This window comes from Festucalex cinctus, chromosome 8 (assembly GCF_051991245.1).
Source record: "Festucalex cinctus isolate MCC-2025b chromosome 8, RoL_Fcin_1.0, whole genome shotgun sequence".
In the NCBI taxonomy this organism is placed as follows: Eukaryota; Metazoa; Chordata; class Actinopteri; order Syngnathiformes; family Syngnathidae; genus Festucalex; species Festucalex cinctus.
In genome coordinates this window covers 22,108,190-22,131,337 of record NC_135418.1, presented here as the reverse complement: position 1 = coordinate 22,131,337, position 23,148 = coordinate 22,108,190, and the positions used below count along the sequence as shown (strand labels likewise).

The 23,148-nt window shown below is 39.3% G+C and overlaps 1 protein-coding gene across 4 annotated transcripts; it reads left to right on the top strand.

Moving 5' to 3' along the window:
* Positions 1 to 825: 825 nt before the first annotated feature.
* Positions 826 to 23,144, top strand: iffo2b (intermediate filament family orphan 2b). Of its 4 annotated transcripts, none has more exons than XM_077528515.1 (8): positions 826 to 1,631; positions 15,764 to 15,824; positions 17,309 to 17,404; positions 18,194 to 18,364; positions 18,839 to 18,978; positions 19,429 to 19,618; positions 19,695 to 19,793; positions 20,120 to 23,144. In XM_077528515.1, exons 1-8 carry the CDS (start codon positions 1,162 to 1,164, stop codon positions 20,351 to 20,353), a joined length of 1,461 nt encoding a protein of 486 aa, XP_077384641.1. In that variant the 5' UTR covers positions 826 to 1,161; the 3' UTR covers positions 20,354 to 23,144. The 4 variants fall into 4 exon arrangements, with proteins under 4 accessions (XP_077384641.1, XP_077384640.1, XP_077384639.1 ...); XM_077528514.1 differs by having other exon boundaries at positions 18,836 to 18,978; XM_077528513.1 differs by having other exon boundaries at positions 828 to 1,631; positions 19,399 to 19,618.
* Positions 23,145 to 23,148: the final 4 nt, after the last annotated feature.

Here is a 23,148-nt window from a genome sequence, read left to right as displayed (position 1 = left end):
TATTAAAATTTAATTTAATTTTGACTACATATTGATTTATTAGCCGTGACTTCCAAAAAGACATAATTGCTGTACGGTAAAATTCTTAATTGACAATAAAAAAAAAAAAAAAAGACGCATAACATTTTCATCTAACCACTGTTTTTTTGTTTTGTTTTGTTTTTATCCAAAAATCCAAGTATCCAAGCCAACATAAGAAAATGTAAAATAAATAAATAAATAAATGTACTTTAACAATCCCGATGGTAAACGTTGAACTGTTATCTATTTTAATCTTTTTTGTGACATTCAAAATTAAATCAAAATAAAAAAATACAAAAAACATTTCACAATCATGTAGCCAATACAATAGGGAATGTGACAATCAATTCTGTCAACAAATTAGATTTTTAAGGTAAATTAAAAATATAAATTAAAATATAATAATTTTAAAAAATTGAAGTGTATTTTTTACAGCCAAATAATTGCAAGTACTAGAGTAAAAGTGTAAAAAAAAAAAGAAAGTTGTTGTTCTGAACTTAAATTATAAAGTAAAATAAATAAAAAAAAAATTTTGTTTTTTTTGTTAAACTTAAAATAAAAGCTAATTACGTGTAATACTATTAATTGCACGGTGTATGGAAACTGACTAATAACAACAATAATAAATAATAATGATTATTATTAATAATAATAATAATAGAATTATAATAATAATAATAATAAGCGAGTTAACATAAAACTAGACGGATTTCTATTTCAAAAATAATTTTATCCGAAACGATGAGTATCCGTGTCCGTGTCCCAAGGCATCAGACAGGAAGTGACCCGAGAGTGTGATGGAGGAGAAGGGGGTGTGGCTTGGATCTGTGCGGGTGTGTGTATGGCCATAGACTGTATATTTTTTCCTAGCCGCGTGCAACATGATCCTTGCACGCCGCTCAGAGGAGATTATAAGACGGCTTCTGCGGTGCCGTGGTGACCGCTTCTAGCGCACGGCACACGGCTTAAGGAGGAGAATGTGGTCGGTACTTGTGTGACGACTAATCGTACAAACAGGAGGAGCATGACGGGGAGTCGTCGAGCTTGTCTGCGTCAAAAGTGTCGACCCTCCGCTGGATGGTGATGATGATGATGCTGCTGCCATCTGTGCCTCTTATTTGACTTTTCCCCCCCTTCGACATGAGCTCGCTATTCTTCCCCGATGCTGCACCCGCTCCGGCGGGCCACGTGCCCCCGGCGGGCACCAGCGCCCTGCGGAACGACCTGGGCTCCAACATCCACGTCCTCAAGACGCTCAACCTGCGCTTCCGCTGCTTCCTGGCCAAGGTCCACGAACTGGAGCGGCGGAACCGGCTGCTGGAGAGCCAGCTGCAGCAAGCCCTGCAGAGGCCGCACTACCGCGGGCTTTACGGCCGCGACGTGGCCGTGCAGACGGACGGCGGGGCCGGGTCCAGGCTGCCCGGCACCATCTGGTCCTTCACCCATGTGCGCAAGCAAGGTGAGCGCCTGGAGACGCTGCGCGGGCCCGGCGTGTCGTGGACGCACCCGGACGGGGTCGGCGTGCAGATAGACACCATCACGCCGGAACTGAGGGCGCTCTACAACGTGCTGGCTAAAGTGAAGCGGGAGAGGGACGAGTATAAGCGGAGGTGAGTTGATACTGACAGTAAATGCTCGTCATTACCAAAGTATATGAGTTTAATGTGCTCTCTATCGAGCTGCGGGAAGAGATAGCTCATGATCCAAAGCATACCACATCATTTTTGTCTATGGAGAGGAGTCAGTGGGTGCGTTATCCACTCAAGTATAGTAAACATTTCCCTCAAATTGATGCATACATCTCCCCTCGAGAAATGCTTACACTCAAAACAAATAGTTACAGCTTATGATCCAAAGCATACCACATCATGTATCTATTATGTGTTTCATAACCATCACAATAGCACTTTTTCTTACATGTGTTTGGGAGATTTTTACTTTGTTATGATATAAAACCGACCGTGGCCCTAATTCCACAAAGGTATGTTTAATTAGTGCAAAACGCAACACTTCTCATCACCATGGCAACACCGTGCTTTGGTTCAGCTGGAACTGGAGCGTGGACAAGGGAGGGATATATGAACACTTCCTAATACTAGCCAGTGTAAGCACAAAACATTTCGCTTTTTTTTTTCCCAGGAAAAGCCTACTAGAACAGCTGAACTTTATTCAAGGTTAATCAGAGGGACTAAAATGGTGGCAGATTTGTGCTGACTCACATTTAACACGAGCTTCAATGTGATTGGTGAATTCTAAGCACATTCACCATCCCACTTATAAGAGGGTGTGTGCACTTTTGCAAGCACCTTACAGCAGTTTGTTAGAAAAGGATATATCGGTATTTTTTTATATCACAAAAAGGGATGTCTAGAATATCCATATAGTATCAACGTACTACTATCTACTGTATCTATTATCCATCCATGTATTTAGTATTATCTATCCACATATCTAGTATGTATCTATCCATTTGTTTTGGTCACATGATCATATTAAGCAAGGTGAGCAGGTTGTTTTTGTCCATCCTCGTGATGGTGTGATTGACAGCAAAAATGCATTTGGGACACTATCGGGTGATCTCTGTCGTCCATTTGAAATCAAAACAAGACATGACTCCTAAATGTGGACTTGTTCTCCGTCACCCATTAAGAATTTCCTTTCCGTATGAGCGCCCCCGGCTGACCCTCCGGCGGCACCTGCGACCCATTTGGCACGGGCCTGCCGGGAAGCGGGCCAAAGGGGCCTCGTGTCCGTGCTTGTGCGTGTTTGCCGCCGTGATTCAAACACTGAGGCATTTTCAACAGTTGTGTGAGGTCAGCGATGACCAACGCTGACTTCCCAAGTAAGACCTTGAGTCACTGACACATAATGTGAGCAGAAGCCCCCCTCCTTCTTTTTTCCCCCTTATGGGAAACTGAATATCCTGTCTAGACCACGCCCTGTGTTCCACACAATTTTCTTACTGATAATGACCAAAAATGTTAGCCTGCTGGTGCAAATATTTTGAGCTGTGAAGAAATTTAAACGCCTCCCTCAAATAGATGACTAGCTTTTTCCTTTCAGGACAAAAGTAAAAAAATAAATAACTCACTTCATAGATGTGATTGGTCATGCATGGAGATTAAAGCGTTAACTGTGGAACCCATTCAACCTCTTGCTAACCAACACAGCAGCACATACTGAAGCACATAAATGGCCTCTCTGTAAACAGAGAACTGAAAACCAAGTGATTCTTTAATCGAAGGACCGTATTTCCTTATACAGTGACTGTTTCTCTAATGTATGCACTATGCAGTTAGGACACTTTCAAATAGATGGGGGGAAAAAAAAGCAGTAATTTAACTCACTTGCTCTGATGTTAACCAAAACAACAGTGCCAATCAACATATGTAAAACAGTCTCAGCTGCCTAAAGAAAGAACAGGAAGTACCATATTTCCTCAAATATTGTTCGCCCTTCAAATGAATGTCATGTCTCATTAAGAAAATAAACACCTCCCTCAAATAGATAACATCAATTTTACCATCACCCCCCAAAATGTAGTTAGCAATCCTGGTCTCAATTCAGAGACCCTTTAATCACTTATGAACATGAACAACATAGAATTTTGTTGCTACCCAAAGAACAGAAAATTATAAAATGTCATAATATACACGACATTAAAAATAAACACCTCCCACAAATAAACACCTTGATTATCTTAATCCATAAAATGAATCCATCCCAGCCCTCCCCAAAACACCAAAAATTACTAGTTTTTGATTTTTTTTTTCTTTTTTTTTTTTAAAAGAAATCACTCAACAGTATATACGCCACATTTAATTAATACGTAGTTATGCCTACCATTTTACCCCAGCTATATAGCCCTTTATTTTGTTGTCAATCCAATTTGACTCGACATATTGTAATATTCCAGTAGTAGTGTTTAATATTATTCCACATTTGTTTTTCATTCCATAGAGTTGAGCAGCAAGAGTCTTGCCACTTTCCAGGAGTCAACAATATGTCTTCTCTGCTTTGTTACTTCACTGCTCGTTTTGTCCCGTCGCCTAAATCTTCTTTACTGCCGTCACGTTTCAGCCTTCAGTCCAGAGAGTCCCCGCCACCCCCTCCCATCCCATCCCAATCCCACGGCGGCCCCTCTGCTCCCAGCTCTTTGTGCTCAGCCATTCCTTCCTCCTTCACCACACTTCCACCCCTCCCCTAAATCCCGTGTCATGCGGGCTTGCTTTGTAAAGCATCCTCGGTCCGATTGCCTCATCCCCGCCCCGATGATTTATGAAAGCTTTGCTAGGTAAAGGATGGCGGTAGACTATTGTCCGCCTGGACCGTTTCAGACTTGCATTCGTGAGGTGACGTATGAGCTTGTTTACTTTTTGTCGCCTGGTAGAAAACGTGAAGCATAAAATTAGGTACGCAAGCAGAATCTCAAATCGGGTTTTCATCATTCACATTGGATGACGTAGGGAAAAAAGCTGAGCAATTTAGCACTGCCCCTCCGTCTTGGGATTCCTAGAAGGAATTCATCAAAATATAAGCCATGGAATTCACATAAAATGGCTGCTTCAAACCTCATGTCATCTCATCATGTCAGCTCATTGACGCAAACGTTCACACATTGACATTAATAAGCCTGTTTGAATGCCTCCCTCTCTGCAGTTCAGTAAATAAACACCCCGCCCGGGCAACTATATGAGGAAATATGGTATGTTTATTATTATAGTTGTAGTCGAATATACACAAAAATAGGAGGGAAAAAAAGCTCAGTAGAAAAGCGTTTTTTTTTTTTAATGCTGGTCATTCTGCATTTGGCTACATGCTACTAGGAATGTAATGATAAGGACAATATTGTGATATCGTGATATTAAAAGTGCCACAATATCGTCGTCATGCTCACAATACTGTTAAAAAGGTCAGGTTGATTTCCATTTGTGCAGTTTTAGCACCCTCTGGTGGCTAGTTTATTAGTGCAATATAATTTCATTAGAGATATTTTGGCCTTCTATGTTTAAAATCTATGCTAATTGTCAGATGAAGGGGAACATAATATGCTTGTGAATGTGTGGAGGAACTTTTAATGTGTGCGTTCATTAACAAGTAAGCGCCTCAATATTATTAGAGATTGTAGGTGGTATATATGCATTGTACAAAAACACAATATTGTGCTTTTTTTGGTATGAGTTACACAATATTGTGACCATTTTTTTTTTTTTTTTTTTTTTTTTTTTTTTACATTGACACCCCCGACTATATCGTGATAATATCGTATTGTGATGTGTGGATATGGTTACATCCCTACATGCTACTATTAGTTAGCATCTCCCTCATCAAATTTAGCTATGAATGGAATTGATTACATTATACTGAGCAGCCAGGACAGGGACTGCATATTTCATTTTGTTACGTCGACACTGTGTGCTCGCGCACGTGTTCTCTCACAGTAGCTGTAGAGTTGTAACCCACATGTTTTTTTTCGAGGGCTGACAACAAAGCCGCAGATTTACAACTGTCATACGCAAAGGCATTGCGCTAACGTACGGCACTTAAGCCAAAAAAAAACAATGACACAAAAGTGTCCGTGGACTGGCTTCGTAAATCATCTAGCTTGGCACGCGCTGGTGGGTGGCAAAAAGGAAGATGTGTGAGGAGAATGAGTGATAAATTTGCACGTTTGTTGACATCATTGTGAAATGTCACTCTTTGGGGTCAATAATTTAAGACGGCACATGGGTGCGTTTGAAAGAGTCTTGACACCGGAAAAGACTGTTACATGACATTTAACAGCAACTTTGGTTTCTTCAATCCAATTTTGTATTCAAGTCGTAAAAGACTATCACGTAGCATACACGAAGGCAGTAGTAAAGTACAGGAGTTATTTGTATAAAAGACACTCTTTATGGCCAGGAATATAAAACAACCACATGGAAAACAGTTGTAGAAAAAAAAAAATCCTTACCTTCACTTCTTTGACAAATCAGTGGTACGTTAGAAGGCAGGAGGAACAACAAATCTGTGTAACCACCTGTTAGCAATTCATACAAATTAATATGGCTTCCTGAGAGCATAAGTGTCGTAAGCGATTTTTTTTTTTCTCCCCCACATAGACTATGCTGTAATGTAATGTCTATTGATTTTCAAGGGTTAGCAATATTTTATTTTTCGGGACGTGACTATTTTTAGTTATGTCTGAGGAAAAAATCCAATTGCTTTTATCGTGGACTACATGGCTGATGTACTAAGGCCAATTTGGTGTGATCTAAAAAAAAAATTTAAAAAAAGTTCAGTCTTTCTTTTTGTATAGTAAAATGTTCAGTTTTCTACCAGACATACTTTTTATCCAATCATCAGAGCTTTCTGTGGCTAATATCATACATATATAACTTTTGTCAAAAATACTGTACTAAAGCATTTGTCCTGCTGTGTTAAAAAAAAAAAAAAAAAAAAAGTGTGAGATGGTAAAATGTCGGAACTATAGTGTCTGCCCGCCACTTGCCTCTAGGGTGTTTTCTGCCTGCATGAATTATTAAACAAGGCTGATTTTAGCTGCGTATGTGTGGATCAATAGGGGAGAATTGAGCAAAGAAACTCATTTCCGTTCTTTCGAGAGGTTAAAGTTCAGCATCTTTGGAAAAACAGCCGGCCGACTGATTACACGGCGAAGTGGTCTAAATCTGACGTAGGTGCCACCCTGCCAATAATCCAGGCAGTTCTATTCAGGAAAGGGATTTTCTCTAAGCCTTCGCGGCTTCGCCTCACATTGGCGGCTCCCACCTCCGTCCCAGCTGGGACTGGAGCACTTCCTGCCTGGTACAAAGCCGAGCTCAGGTCTCGGAAAGACTTCCTATTGTTCCTACTTTCAGTTTGTTATAAAAGTAAACAACTGCATTCAGTGACAGAACAGTCTTACTGTGCAGTAAGTACTTGCATACTCTTGTACTTTATAAAACATATAGATAGTAATGACATTATCAAATAAAATTGAGTCACATTTTGCATCAATTCAATGGCAATGGCCCACCTTGTTTCTCGATAAGACCGGAGTCACAGTTTTTCTGTTGCAGTGAGTCAATTGTCTTAGCTGCGAGCCTTAGTTGAGTTTCCCGTTGTCCTGTGAATGTGTGAAAGGTTAAACCTCCCAAATAAGCTTACCTGTCTGCTGTACTGACCTGCACTAGAACCACATGTTGTGCCATTAACATGCTTATCTCGGCCAATGTAGTAGTTAAGTTCGTTCGTGCATAAACACTGTTATTCCTTGTAGTCTTAACTCTGATAGACAAATTAATGTCGCCACACACAAAGTTATCTCGGTTTTCACAATCACAGATGATTCTAAATGCCATGAGAGTTCATCCAATCACTCAGTTGAAGTCAGTTGCTAACCAAAACAGTAGAACATCCTCAGTCCTTTAGATGAAATCAAGACGAGAGTCCATACTACTTGCCTGGCGGTATTGGAGGGAAAAGAAAAAAAAAGAAAGAAAAAAAAAAAAACGAACTACTGAGCCTATTTGAATTCTGTTGCTAACCAAAACAACAGCACATAAACAGTCTCAGATGAATCAAAGCGTTTCAACAAGATCCCTCCAGTGCTAAAAACATTTCATCAACTCAGTTCCTAGACATGATCATTCGCCCAGGGACATGGACATGATCGAGTCAGCTGCTGAGCCCATTTGAAGTCAGTTGCTAACCAAAACAGTAGAACATCCTCAGTCTTTTTAGATGAAATCAAGACTAGAGTCCATACAAGTTGCCTGGGCGGTATTGAAAAAACAAACTAGCTTAGTTCTTCGACACTATTTTTCACACGGGGACATAAAAAGTTAACTACTGAGCCTATTTGAATTCTGTTGCTAACCAAAACAACAGCACATAAACAGTCTCAGATGAATCAAAGCGTTTCAACAAGATCCCTGCAGTACTAAAAACATTTCATCAACTCAGTTCCTAGACATGATCATTCGCCCAGGGACATGGACATGATCGAGTCAGCTGCTGAGCCCATTTGAAGGCTGTTGCTAACCAAAACAGTACACCCAACACGGCATGTAAATGCTAAAAGATTGCACAATGACAAATTGGCTGCGAAAGCTATCTACTCCCTCCATTATAAGCATTTTTTAAAATGAGCACAAATCTTACTGAGAATTTTAGCTGATATTTTCTGGCATATTTTTTGACCATTAAAATTTTATGTATACAGTACCACTCGTAATCTTTGACATGTATAAACAGCTTGGCATCAATTATTCCGGTGTAAACAAGAAGAAATATGTTGTCTGTGCTGTATGAAAAGCCGTTACTGAGTTGTTAAAAAAATGTTTATTTTTTTGTTTTTTGTTAACTTCAGCTAAATCCAGCAAGTAAGTCCTTAATTATTTGACTTCATTCAGTACACCGTGTTCAGACGTGTTGGCGCGTGAAAGCTGTTGATCCCCTCGTAAGCGGTTGCAAATGTTGACTCTACATGCTGTCTCTTGAACTATTCTATTATAAAAGTGTTTTTCCGCGAGAGATGCTGCTGTGCAAGGCGTGGCCATGATTGTATTTGCCAAGTGCGTAATGTCATTGCAAGATCGTGTGTATGTGTGAGAGAGAGTCTCCGCAGGCTTTACATGCAATCTTGATTAGGTTTTGCTTCAAATGACAGCAGATGTTCTTCTTCGCCTCGGGGGTGTTTGCAGAAAAGGATGAAGTGCATTCACCCTCATAATGATTATTGTTATAAGTTGTGACAAGAAAAATCCTTTCAAATGAAATGACTGGCAGCTCATGAGTTGAATGTAACGTTATGGGACTTGTGGTTCATTGTTGGCTTTCGGGCAAAAACATGGGATATAGTTTAACTATTATTATCATATGCATTCATTTTCTATAACGCTTTTCCTCATAAAGGTTGCGGGTAAGCTGGAGACGTTAGGAAGTGGTGAAGAGGTGGCGTATACGGTTTTTCCATTGCAATGCATCAGCAAACACTACCCCCACGGTGCCGCCACTGTAAAAATATTTTTCACCAAAGGGATATAAAACATCACAAAAAACTACGTATTAGGGCCACATAAATATATATATATATATATATATATATATATATATATATATATATATATTTCTTTTTAGAGAGCAGGTGCAATATTCCGAGAACAAAACTTGCAAATTTGCCACTTTCTAAAGTGGCAAATTTGGAAGAAAAAAAAAATCGGAAATTTGCGAGTATAGAAAGTGGCAAATTTGCCACTTTCTAAAGTGGCAAATTTGCGAGAAAAAAAATTCATGAATTTGCGAGTTTAGAAAATTTGCAACTTTTTGAAGTGGCAAACTTGCGAGTTTATAAAATGGAAAATTTGCGAGTTTAAGTTGCAGATTTGCAAGAAAAAAAAAGAAACTTATGAGAAATACACGTACGACATGAATTTTTGTGAGTTTTTTTTCTCTGAAAATTGCCCCCACCCTCTAACAAATATTTATACGTGACCCTAATATGCTGTCATAAAAAACAAACTTTATGCTCTGAAACTGAAGTACAATAATTAACTGCAGTATTAATGTCTCAAATATACATACTCAAATAACATCAATATTAAAGCTAAGTTTTGAGTGACACTGATTGATTATTGTGGTTGTAGCTCACAGTGATGTTTGTGCGTGCCGCGGGAAATTATCCAATTTCTCGTAAGTTGTTAGGGAAATTATTATTTAATTACTAATGTAACATTGCCAGCGACGTATAGTAACAGCAGAACAATTAAATGCGCATCCACTAGGTGGCAAAAGGTAAATAATTACCTACTATCCATTTTGTGTGACATTTTTGTTTGGTGGCCTTGGTTCAATAAAAGGTTGGGAAACAGGTGTACCTAATAAAGTAGCCAAATCCTCCTCATAGACACATGCTTTACTTTGTGATAGATTCACATAACTGCGGTCAGGAGAAGCAAACACTGAATGGAGTTGTCGTTGCCATGTGAAGTCATCCGCAGGTGTGTGTGTGTGTGTCACACAAAAGATGTTTGTGTAGTAACTGTGTTATTTGCCCGTACACACCCATGAGATTTACGCCAGACATGAACATCTTTATCTTCTATTCTCGCGCCCGGGCTGAATGCGGCCCGGACACGCAGGCCTCTTCCTGTTTGCACTTTAAATCTGAAAGAACATCGTAAATTCCTGTCAAAGGAAGCAAACAAAACAACACACCTTCCATTTCTCAAACGTGATCATTCATATTGTAGCACGATAATGCACTCATAAGTGCAACAATTGTAGTCTTAGAAGGCATATATACATCGTTTCCAGGTTTTAAAAGTTATACGTGATAGTTTACTTTAATTACAGCTAACTGTTGCCTGTAAATAAACCATTAGCTCGTTAGTTTGTGGTATTCACGTCCCTACAACGATGATGACTCAATAGCAGTTTAAAAGGGTGTGTTGGAGATAATTACCCATGCGCACACACCTTACTGGACTTGTTTTAGCGTACTCAAGTGCTCACTTGCTAACAATCACAGTCACCTCAGGGCCAAAAATGTTTTGTGTGCGTGTTTTTTTTTTTCTTGTTTTTTTTAAATAATAAAAATAAAAAGTAGGGGCTTTGCTAGTTTGATTGGTGGAGTCTGATTGTTTATTATTTTTTATTTAATTTTATTATGGTTTTTATCTATCCAATTACTGTAGTAGTAGATGTTAACATCTTTTTTTTTTTATTAAATAAAAAAAAATACTACTAACATAATATTTTGAGTTTTTCCCACATTGAAAGTCAACATAATAGTTGTAGTTTTTCCAAGCGGTATGATGACTAATTATGTTATGACACTGTTTTTTTTGTTTTTTAACCTGCTTTCCATACTGGGAAGGTGAAAAATGTGTGAGTCACAACACGTGGAAAACTACATGCCCACTCACCACTTATTTTTGTTTCAATTTAACATTAAGTGTAAACATAAGTGAAGTTTTTTTCAACTCACCATTGTAACATTGGGTAAGTTCTACTTTCTCAGGCTCAGTTTGTGGTATAAATGTGTGACATCACCTCCAAGTTGCTGGCTGGTCTCTTTCATCAGACAACATTCCTGGGAAATGACATTGTGAAATTATGACACACCTATTCAACCAAAGCGCAGTTAAGACATGCAATTGTAAGTAATTATTGTCAATTCAATTATTCCATGATCATAAGTAATGTTCCAGTGATCTCAGTAGAGACTAAAATACCCGGGGCACCTGTGTACCATCATGTTGTATAATTCGGTAATCCATGTTTTTTTTTTTCTTCTTCTTTTTAATTCTTTTACATTTCCATGGCACCAATCACACTGCTATGGTCCCGAAAGTGTCAGTAAAGGACCTTAGGAAAATTGGGAATTAAAGTTAAAGTAATAATGTCAAAAACAGACCCTACTCTAATGTTGGGCTCCCAGTACTTGCATCCATATACTGTGATTCGTCTTCCCTTAACCCTCCTCCCAATGCTCGATGTATCATTTCTGCTTGCCGTCTAGACTCTGTGAAGGAACATAAAGCTGAAATGTGCACATCCTGTGCACGTGATTGACTGAGCCGACATACACATTGGATGCAGGCCAGTGGTCTTCACGGACACCAGATAATGACAGGGATCCCCCCCCCCCCCTCCAAGCCAGATGAGGGGTCCCTGGACATTCTCATCCATCCCATTAGTGCACGTCTCTCCGAGGATGTTAGAGATTACACAGAGTCTTGACACTTAATCAATGACCCACTTTTTGTCAGGGAAAGCCTTGCATAGCTTCCCGTGTGCGTCACAGAAGGCCGACAATCGGCACTGCAAAGGACAAGACACCTCGTCGCATGTGGTTGTTACAATAGCCGACATCAAATTGTGCTATTGAGCCATGCTTGTTATCATATAACACTTCGTCTGCATCATGACATTGGAATGATGACATGTTTTCCATGACATTTGCTTGAGTGGATGTGCTCTTTTATTGTTTTTCAATTAAATTATTTGAAATGTATTTTATTTGTATTATTATTATTATTATTATTATTTTGTTGTGTTTTTTTTTTTAGTAAAATCACTTGATTGTAGAGTCTGACCAACTATTCAGCCAGCCAATTTAGTTAACATTTTTATGTATTGTAATTTTCATTTGTATTTGTTGACTAAAGTCACTTGATAGTTTTTGGAAGTTTTCCATGCTAAGAATAAAAAAAAAACAAAAACAAAAAACAAAAAAACAAAAAAAACACTTATTGCTTAGAATTAAAATTGTTACTTTTTTTCACTCACTTTTTTTTTTTTTTTTTTCTGTCTCGGCATTTACGATATATAGCGTACACCCTAGAATTAGAAGTTATATGTATTTAATGCGTTTATACTAGTGTCTTTCCATATGCTTTATGCTTAAAACAGGGAGTTGTCTAAAAGAATGATTCATAACCACACCTGTCTGTGTGTGTGCTCATAAATAGGTGCTTCATTGTCTTTTGTGTTAATAAGGACATCAATGAAAGAATCATATACTTAACTTTATGTAAAGTACCGGAAGGTAAACGCTCAGCATTTTGATTGTGACAAAACACGACTGACCTTTTATGGTTCAGACCATCACGGCAAGTGCAAAATAAAAAGCAGCACGCCTAAGAACATCGGTTTTGAATGTGCTCGCTTTGCCAAGATGTGCGCGTATCCTCCTGTGGGAAAACTATCGAGAGCAATTGTTAATCGGACTCCACACGCACATATGACAGGGGGAGTTTTTGTACTGCTGGAATGTTGCTGCCGGCCAGATAAGTCTGTGGAAAAAATTATTTTCCACATTAGAAACAAATTTTTTTAAAAACCCTTTGGCACACTCTGTCATGCTGTTAATGATGCAGCTCATAGTGACTCAGAAAAATTGAGCTACTGTACATTTAAAAGGATAAATGATCAAGATTTTGTCAACCAAAGACATTCAAAAAATCTGTGACTTAAAATTAGGTCACACCTTAAATTAATATATAAAAGAAAACTATAAAACTCAAGTTGAAATATTGCAGTTGGAGTTGAATCGCGTACTTATTTGCAGCCATTTATGAGGTGCGGAACCATATTTTTGTGATCAAAATGACACTTTTGTACGCTCCATCATGAAAGAGCCGTCATGTTTATTCAAACAGCGTATCATTAGCATTATTGAAATTATGTTTATTTTAAAAAGATGGGGGGTAAAAATAAAAAATAAATAATACATACTGTATATAAAAACCACTACATCAGCATAAATCAAAATCGTAAAATAATATATAAATATATTTTAACATTGTATATTGTACTGTATTAATTTTTGGATATGTTTTAAATTGTTTTTTGTTTTTTTTAAACGCTCAGCTCAATTACTCCCTGACAAAATACAATATAACGTTCTATACAGTATGTCTGTACATATTAATTAGAAATGACTAAATATTTAAAGTTAAAAGAAATAAGCATAATTGAAGTCTGTTTTACGCGTGTATTTTTTTTACATTGAAAACAGACAATTTCTTTTTTTCTTTATAGTTCTCTATGTCATTGTGGTTTATATTATCCTGCCAAATGCATGTGTGGTTCTATTTTAATTGTCACCAAGCACAGCGGTAGCACCAAGATGTTGATTGAGTGGAGGCAAGTTACAGTGAATATGAGCTGCGGTCGGTAAGACGGGCTCCGAGCATCCTGCTGATCTTTGTCCTTGTAAGGAGACTCCACATAGACAAGTACTGCTGATAGGGTGACGGACTACTCAACAAACTTTGTTCAGATGTTGCAGGTCATTTTAACCTTTGACAACAACAAGGTAGGAGAAGTTGCAGCAGGCCAGAAACTTGTGGTATAATTTCCTAGAACTAAAACGGTCCATTGGTCGTCTTGCATAGCGATCCGATGTGACTGTAATATTCAGAAAAACTGACTGCACTATCCCTTCAATCCAATGGGATGAAGTGTGACAAGAGCCTGTATGATGACTTCAGGAAGTTTGGACAGTATAAGCAGTATTAGCCCTTTTAACAACACTATGAGATTTCTTAGTACATTTGTTCCTGGAAATTTCAGCTTTCTGTGGACACGGTTGTGTTGTGTTCACACAGAATATTGAAGTCCCTGAAGGCTTATGTAGCACATAAATCTTCCAGAAACCAAATTGAGCAGCAGTTCTCACTCTCATATCACGCAATAGTCCTCCAAAATTCAGAGCTCGGGGCTAAAATTCCTATAGTCAAACTCTATAGTGCATGATTGATAGATGACATTCAGAACAGCCTAAAAGTTATTGCCACAGGTTGCCTTCCCTTCTGTCCGTTGATCGTTTCAACTGCATTCGTTTGGGATCACAGACAGGATTCAAAAACAACATGTTGCCTTTGTTGTCTTGTGATGTTGTCATGAACTCTGCAGACCTTATCCAAAGTCCTGGGGCAGATTAAGGGAGGGAGGGTGGCAGTTTGTGTGGGCTCAGTAAAGCAACACTAAGCAGTTTTGTTTTGTTTTTTTGGAAGAAGAAGAAGAAGAAGAAGAACTCTTCACAACACCCTGCCAAGGAAGATTTCTCCTTAATTAGACAAAGCACATTGAAATGGGAACAAGGCAAATGTCTGTTGAGAAAGTGAATAGCAGCCACTGACGCATCTTGTGTGGCCAAAAGTGACTTCCCAGCGTGTTGTCGTCGTCTCTCCATGGTGAAAAGACTCTTGTTTTGTCTCAGAATTCAGTGGTGGTCTTCAGAACATCCAGTGGTATTTTTAAATGGATAATAGTCGATAGATAGTTTATTATAATTACATTAGTGATGTTAAAAATGATGTTAGAATTTGTAGAGATACAATACAAATTGTTGAGTTCATACAATTTATATCTGCCACAATGGCCGATAGACGGAAAGTCAGAAAAATAACACTAGAAGGGTTATAAAACACCATTTATATACTACTTTTTAATTAATTATAAAATTCATTCTAACCTTCCTGGGTTCTATAGCTCATGATCACGTGTGACCCAGTGCACACCGCTGGCTTAATGAAGCCTTTGACCATTCTCAGCCTCCACATCGCCGCGTGTGACTCAGCCTGTGCGCTCACATCACACAGCGTTGTAATATGATGCAGTCCACTGCCTAAAGTCACAAGTATGCTGCAGGGTTTGGCCACCGTGCTGCAGTTGATGAGTGATAGGAGGTGTCAAGGCAGGGGAGAAGAGACAAGCGCGGCCAATTTTAGCACGCAGCCACCATGAGGTCTGCAATGTTATTTTTAGATAGAGTATAACTGTCGGTCAATGTCTCAGTGCATCGTAAAGAATGGACTGCAGTTTGAAAGAAACCTGCTGCCCTCAAAGCATCACAGCGAGCTGTAGCACTTTGTTGTCAATGTAACTTCTAGCGTAAAACAAAATGTAAACCCAAACCAAATTATTTCTGCAAAAAACAGCTATGAGCTAATATCTCGAATAAGCTAATAATATAATTGGCACAATTCAATTTCTTATCGTTGAGCTAGCACAAAAGGAATTGGGTGTGTTTATAGCTCAAGTATCCCCATGCAGATGCTCACACGTTAAAGACCCTTTAACAGTTGTTGTGAAAACACCTAAATCTCCTTCAGTGAGGCAGCTGGGTGTGTCAAAGGTATTGTGTAATCAGAGACAGCATTATCAACCAGACATTACCTCTGTCTCGTCGCCCTCGGGGGACCCGGCCCTGGATTGTGAGTGACCCACCTTTGTATTGTGTTCACAGATGGGAAGAGGAGCTGTCCAAACGTGAGCATCTGGAGTCTGCGGTTGAATCCCTGCACCAGGTTGGAAAAGAAATGTTTATTCCACAAGCATATCTATGCACGACATTCAGGAGTTTGTGATAAAACACTGTTACGCTGGGAATAATATAAGAAACAGACCTCCATACAACTTGAACTATGAACAAAGAAAAAAACAACAACATCATTTTAAGTTTGTTTAGTTTAAGTTTCCTCCTGGTTGATGAAGACTGACACTTGCATTACCCAAATGCTAACATTCTTGCTAACAAGATGAGGCAGTCAACATAAACCAACAATTCCTTCTTATCAAAATAACACAAATCCAAGTTAAATGCTAAAGTTCTTCACATTATGGCAAGAATGAGACAGTCAACATAAACCAACAAGTCCTATCATAATACCTATCAAATTCCTATCATACCTATCATATCATAAGTTAGCTATCAGGCTACCTCATAGTTCTTGAAGATTGATGCAAGATAAACTAAAAAATACCGGACTCTACAATTACATTTCTGTCATGACTTAAACTGCAAAAAGTAAATACAGTAGTAGTAGTAGTAGTAGTTGTAAGTTTAAAAAAAAATAAAAATAAAAAATAAAAAAATAAAAATGACACCTACCATACGTGAAAATAATTAGTGGCATTTTTTTTAGAAAGTCTGTCCGTGTTTTAGCTAGCGAACTTCTTCCTAGTTGAGAAAGAATTACTTGGATTAGCCAAACGCTAACATTCTGGGTTGACAAAAAGTGAAAATTAATTCCTTCATCAAAAGTACACAAATGTTAGCTCGCAGGCTGACTACTCATTCAGGGAGAATAATACAAGTTCACCCAAATGCTAATATAATTTATGCTGACAAAAACAAACATTCCTGAATGAAAAATCCCCAAATTGTTGGCATGTCTGTCATTATGTAAGCTAGCAGGGTACATTTTGCTTTATGGAGAGTAACGCTAGTGAAATGTAACATATTCTGTCTTCGTATATCATTGTGCCACCCTTCCATTACGTTTCATGGAAATGCCGAAAAATCATATAGCCTAGTAAACACACCTGGAGGCAAAGATCCAGGTCATGATGATGCAGTTACCAGTTAGCATTTTGACCTCTTTCTGCGTTAGTTTGCTTCAATCGATTGTGCATGTTTGGATTAGCGGTCAGCAAAAACAGGTGGAGTGGCGTCCTACGGGGGCATTAACCTTTTAGCACACGGGAGGATTTGTTGCTTTCCTGGAGACCTGGTAAAATACATTCAGTGCAATGACTCCAATGGTAGAAAATTGTGGATTCAGCCCCAACATGACCTGTTGTTCGACGGTTGGCTTTAGTCCCTGTTCAAATCCTTCCGAGATTTGAACCCTAAACCTCAACACTTGAAGCAGAAGTGCTTATGAGTCAGCCACACTGCCTAACACAAAAACATATACCGTAATCAACGCGTAAAGTCAATGTAATCATTGTTAATATATAATTTATTATGCCTTGTTTATCTCATTTTGATTCTCTGATATCCGCTCAGTGCGCTAAAGAATCATCGGAGATTCAGGATGACCTGAACGACAAAGTGGAGAGACTAAAGGCAGAACTGGTGGTCTTCAAGAGCCTCATGAGCGACGTAAGTATCCCACTATCTGATTGAACCGTCACACCCGTACTTCTGTTGTTATTGTTCCCACACACACAGCCCTAAACTGGGAAACCCTTCCCGTCCTCAGAAGAATGTGGAGGCAGAAATCCAAGAAATGTTCCATTGAAAGAAGTGATGTAGATCTCCAAAGCCTTTTTCCTGTTCTGTGTAGTGCTTGTATTGTTCCTTGCCAGCTGTGCTCCTCTGTGATTGAAGTATCGCAGTGGGCTGCTCCCAGCGTCTGCTTGCTCAGGGATAAATAGGCTTAAAAGCTTTTGTTGTTCATCCTGCTTGTTTTAAATCGCAGACTTTTATTCTTTCAGTCATTTTTAAAACAATATTTTTTTTGTGCTTTACCTCTTCCTATATGTCCAAATCCAGAGACAGGTAAGTAAGTGGTCGTGCTGTGGTAGAGGTCTTGTATGAACTGATTCTTAGACGTGGTCACAATCAATGGTGGTCGTGTTTGAGATGTTCTGACTGTATTCAAAGAACTAATCCAATTAACTTTGTACAAATTGTGTCGTCTGGTGTGACCAACCAAATCTCTTCCAATCCAAATGTTTGGAGTCACATTACAAATCAAGACAAAAAAAATAAAAAATCTAAACTAAAATTAAATGTGCAAGCAGTGATCGGACGCTCACCAAATTCACAGTACATATTTACAGAAACAACCAAATGCACAGTGGAAAAAGTGCCATAGTGAATGATTAGTAACCTTTGAATCGTCCTCTTTTAAATGAAGTTCACACAAGTGTTTCCCTCTGCCTGTAGCAAATGTCTGACCTGGATTCCAAGATTCAGGAGAAAGCCCGGAGGGTGGACATGGACATCTGCAGACGCATCGATATCACGGCGAAGCTGTGCGACGTAGCGCAGCAGCGCAACTCAGAGGACATGTCCAAGATGTTCAATGCCAGCCCGGCCAGGCCGCTTCCAGAGAGGGTGAGTCTCAGGCACCAGGTAGCGCCTAAGGACCACATAAGCAGTCTGCAGGCCTGTTCTTAACAGCTCACAGGGGATGGGACATATTGTTAATTCTTCAGAAAATTGTAGAAGTGGTCATTTGAGTATATTAATACTTGTAGAGGTTTATAGAAATTTTAGCAAACAACTGTTAGCATTGTATCAATTATCTTCAAAAATTGTACCCGACCACAGCAAAACATGTTGATTCCTTATCAATATGCTTCAGTGCATTTGTACAAACGTTGCTATCTTGCTATAATGTTAGAATACCAACTGTTGGCTAGTTAGTATTTTGTCAATTCTCAATGGAAATCCAATAAGCCTACAGGCCAAGATGTAAAATACTCAGCATGTTTTCTACTCTGGCTAGCATCTAAACTGTTAGCATTTTAGCAAAGCAACACCTAGGATACATGTAGAGATGTTTATTCATGTTTTTGTTTTTAGCAGGGTGCCTCGGCGAGCTGCAAAAAGAAAGAGCGTAAGGGGGCGTCCGACGAGGATGTTTCCGAGATGGAAGCAGAGCCAAGCCCCATGGACGAGGACACGCTCAACATCACGGATGAGATGAAGCGCATGCTAAACCAGTTGTAAGTGTGACTTTTACACCACCACGCCCACCACAGCCGAGGGATAACCTCTGCACCAAGACTTTGTGGTGGCTTTGTGATAGCAGCTGCTGTAGTTGTTGACTATACGTAGTCATTCAACTCTCTCTAGTGTTCCCATTGAGTACTGCACCTTCACTTCAATCTGTCAATCAGTTTCTTTTGTCTTAATAAAATTATTTTATAATTAGGTAAGGTCATTTGATTCACTTCATTTTTTTGATTGAAGACTGCTGTGGTCTAATCAATGCTAACGAACCAGGGCTCTCAGTTTTGAATTGGCTTTTCTAACACTACCTTTTACTAATCACTAACATTTATGTTTCTTTTTTACGTAACCTTTCATTACTAGTTTTCTCTTCTTCCTTTTCCCCCCCGTCTGTCTCTCTCCATCTTATACAGGCACTGTTCAGATAACTCCTCTGTTGCCAGGCGCGAGACGTTCGACCTGGACGACGACTGCGACAGTCTGACGTGGGAGGAGAACGAGGAGACGCTGCTGCTGTGGGAAGACTTTGCCAACTACAACGTGCCGTGCGGCATCATGACGACGGCAGCGGCGGCAGTACCGTCAAGTGCCAACGCACTCCCGAATGATGGCGGCGGGGAGGGCGCAGAACCAGTGAGTCCTCTCCATGTTGTAGAAAGATAGACTGTGGGTGATTGGTCAGCCTCAACTTGCTGCTGTTCTTTCCAAGGACTCCCACGACAGAAGTCTCGGCTGCCTCATTGACGAAACAGAGTCGCTCTTTAAGAACAGAGAGAAGGAGTACCAGAAGACCATCGGGCAGATTGAGGTGCAGTGCTACTCATAAATCCAGCTTGTGCTTTTTTTGCTCGTTCTAGAACGCGCTAAGATGCTCAGGCGATAGATGCTACAAGATGGCGCCAAAGCACTATATGAAGCTCCACACGTCACTCAACCAAAATCGTGGCAAACAGATGCTTTTATATTAGACAGAGCTCATTGTACAAATTAGAATAGGTTAAAATAAAATGGGCAACTGCGAGTAGCAAAACGTGATTATGTAGGGAACACGATAATTTATTATTATTTTTTATATTAGGGAACCCCCAAGACTTGTAGTGATTAACGAGATATTTCTTTCTCTGATGGGTTCAGATGGAGCTGGCCACGGCCAAGAGTGACATGAACCGCCACCTGCACGAGTACATGGAGATGTGTAGCATGAAACGAGGCCTGGACGTACAGATGGAGACTTGCCGGCGCATGATCAAAGGCGGCAGGAGCTCGCCGTCGTTTAGTTCGGCGGCCAGCAGCGACTCAGGGAACACCGACGACATCCAGGACGAGATCTCGGATAAGGACGTCGACGCCGACGTCCCCGTCAGTTGATAACCGCTCGGGGACGTGGCCATGTGTGACAATAACCCCAAAAAGAAAACAAAAATGCTCACTGAGGTCAGCTCAGAATTTTGGTGCTTCTGGAACAATTTTGTTGAATCGGTGGTGAGGGTTGTCAGAGAAAGGGGTGCTCTTTTCCACTCTGGAGATTTTAATATGTGCCCTATGGAATGCAGTTCAAGTAACCGCTACTGAGGTCGCTGTTAGTTCATCAGGATTACGCCAAAACAACACAATTTCCGTCAAACTATTTTTGAAAATCTGACAACATTGTACCATGTCACGCCGTCCATAATATTTTGCACTGTATGACAAAAGCAAATATAAGTAAAATGGTACTCACCCTTTGAAGAGTGACATAAGAAGAAGGAAAAGAAAAGTGTTAAGGGTTTGTGGGGTCAATATTTTAAATGGGACACAGCATGATGGTTTTAGTAGTGAGCACGTCTGCCTCACAGTTAACAAGTCGAATCTCAGTTCGGCTCCTCCTGTTTTGTTTGCTTGTTCGCTCCATGAAGGCATTCATTTGCTATAGGAAGTCAATCACATTAGGGCCATTAAAAACTCAGAATTGTGCATGGGTGTGAATGTGAGGTTTGTATATATTTGTTTGGCTGGCGACCAGTCCAGGGTGCTCCCAACCTTTCACCCACAGTCAACTGGGATATGCTTCAGATTACCTACAATCTAATGAGGGAATGTGCATGGATTAAATGGATGAATGCTTAACTAATGTAATAAATAAATATATAAAAATAGTAAAGGAAAACTACTCACCATTTGAAAAGGCCCAAGTGACAAAAATGGAGAGAAAACAGGAGGAACTGTGATGTTTTTGGAGATACTGCTGAATTTAGAAAGCATAATGTTTTGTTGGAGATATTGCAGATATGACTGCAGTAATAAAGATGACTTACTTGATGGATGGACTTGAGGTAACTTGTGAATAGACTTGTCCAATTTGAAATGACTTAGGATAGCTTGAGACTTGGGCAAGTGTGAACTAAGTACTAATAAACGACTACAGTTGTCTTCCACTTTTAGACGTTACAGTCCATTTGCATTGGGAGCCAAACAGATCCAACTGAGACATATGTAGGATTGTCCAGTTCTGGGGGTACATTTTGACTGCCAGAATGTTTTGCTGTTGAAAAGAGGGAAAAGAGCACAGCCTTTGTTTTTTGTTTTTGTTTTTTGTTTTTTAAATGCGTCAGTGCACTACTGAAGTTCTATGCAATGGAGCTGGCCTTGCATATAGATGAGCTTCTTTCCTTCTCACCTAATACCAATACGATTAGCCTTCTCTCAGCAAAGCAGGTGTCTTTTCTACCGCGCAGATGCTTTTCTTCAGGTTTATCTGTGTGTCTTTCAGTAGCATTTAAAACATTCAGCATTTGTCCTCCTCCTTCAAGAGTATCTGCCTTATATCCACAAGCAAACAGGAAGCACGTTGTTTGCATCCTGATGTAAAAAGCCCGTCTTTAGCCTTGTGCAGCACACTGATACATGACTCTAAAAAGGAACGAAAATCCCATGACACAAATTCAGAATATGATTAAAACCAAACGAAGCCCATGAACCTCTAAAGCAAAAACCAAAGGACATATTTTGAGGTCCCGTCCAAAACCACCTTCATGTTTTCTTCCTAAAGTTGCTTTTGTGTGTGTGTTATCAAAACATTGCAACATCACAGATTATGTGTACAGTACATTGCATACCCCAGAGGCCTTTTTAGCTGTAACAGTGGACTCTACAAAGTGAACAACATTGGTTGACCTCGTTTTCATCCCAAAACTCCAACTATTAAACCACAAATAGAAGTCAATTAAAGACTATGGTATAAGACAAAGACAGAGAATGAGAAGCAAAACTACTAATTTTTTGGAGTTTGGTTTGACTTTTGAGGAATTTAATTGAATTCCAAAATTGTACAACTTTCGCGTGGTTCCACTTTAGTGTCCACTAAACATTACAACACTGTTTGTTTTTAAGTGCAAACGCTGCTAGTTTAACATCAAGATGATACAACGCATGGAGGCAGATGTGATGTTTCCATGGCCTGTATGCATTCTAATGTATGAACTGAAATTACTTCCAATTAAGCAGAATGTTAACATGTTTTTTTTTTTTTCCAAGCATGTTTTTATTGGGGAGAAAGGAGTATTTTTTTCCAGTATATTTTAGAAACGTGTGATGTTTATTCAAAATAGCGACAATGCTAATCAAAGATTTTTTTTTTATATGTTTTTATTAATTTTGCCATAATTTGACGAGAATGTAAATTGCTAAAGGTGAGAACTGTCGTGGATTATGTTGAGACAAGAGTGAGCATCATTCGCAGTAAATCATATTTTGTATATGTTACGATATGCATGTACGAGTACGTTATCCATTGGGAGCATTTTTGGTTTCTATGTTTATTAAAAACCAGCCTGCTTTGTAACAAGGCTGTTGATTTATGGAGTTTTGCATTCAAGCTGTGTAAATGCGTCGCTGTTTAAATGTTTAAAAGCAGGGATGCGTGCTTAACGTGCAAGGATGTGAATATTTCATACTAAAAAAATATTTTATACTATACTTTTTTAAAATGGTTGTTAGTATGTGCCCATCAGCTTGTTTTTAATTAATATCTCCTTGCCTTGAGGGAACATCTCGGTGTTCCTTTAAACTTAGCTTCCATCCATTTGCTCTTTTTTTCTTCTTCTTTATTAAAGTATTAACATTGATGTGGGTTTGGGGGAGAAATATTGAATGTAACTCAATGTCGGGGTAAACTGAATAAACAG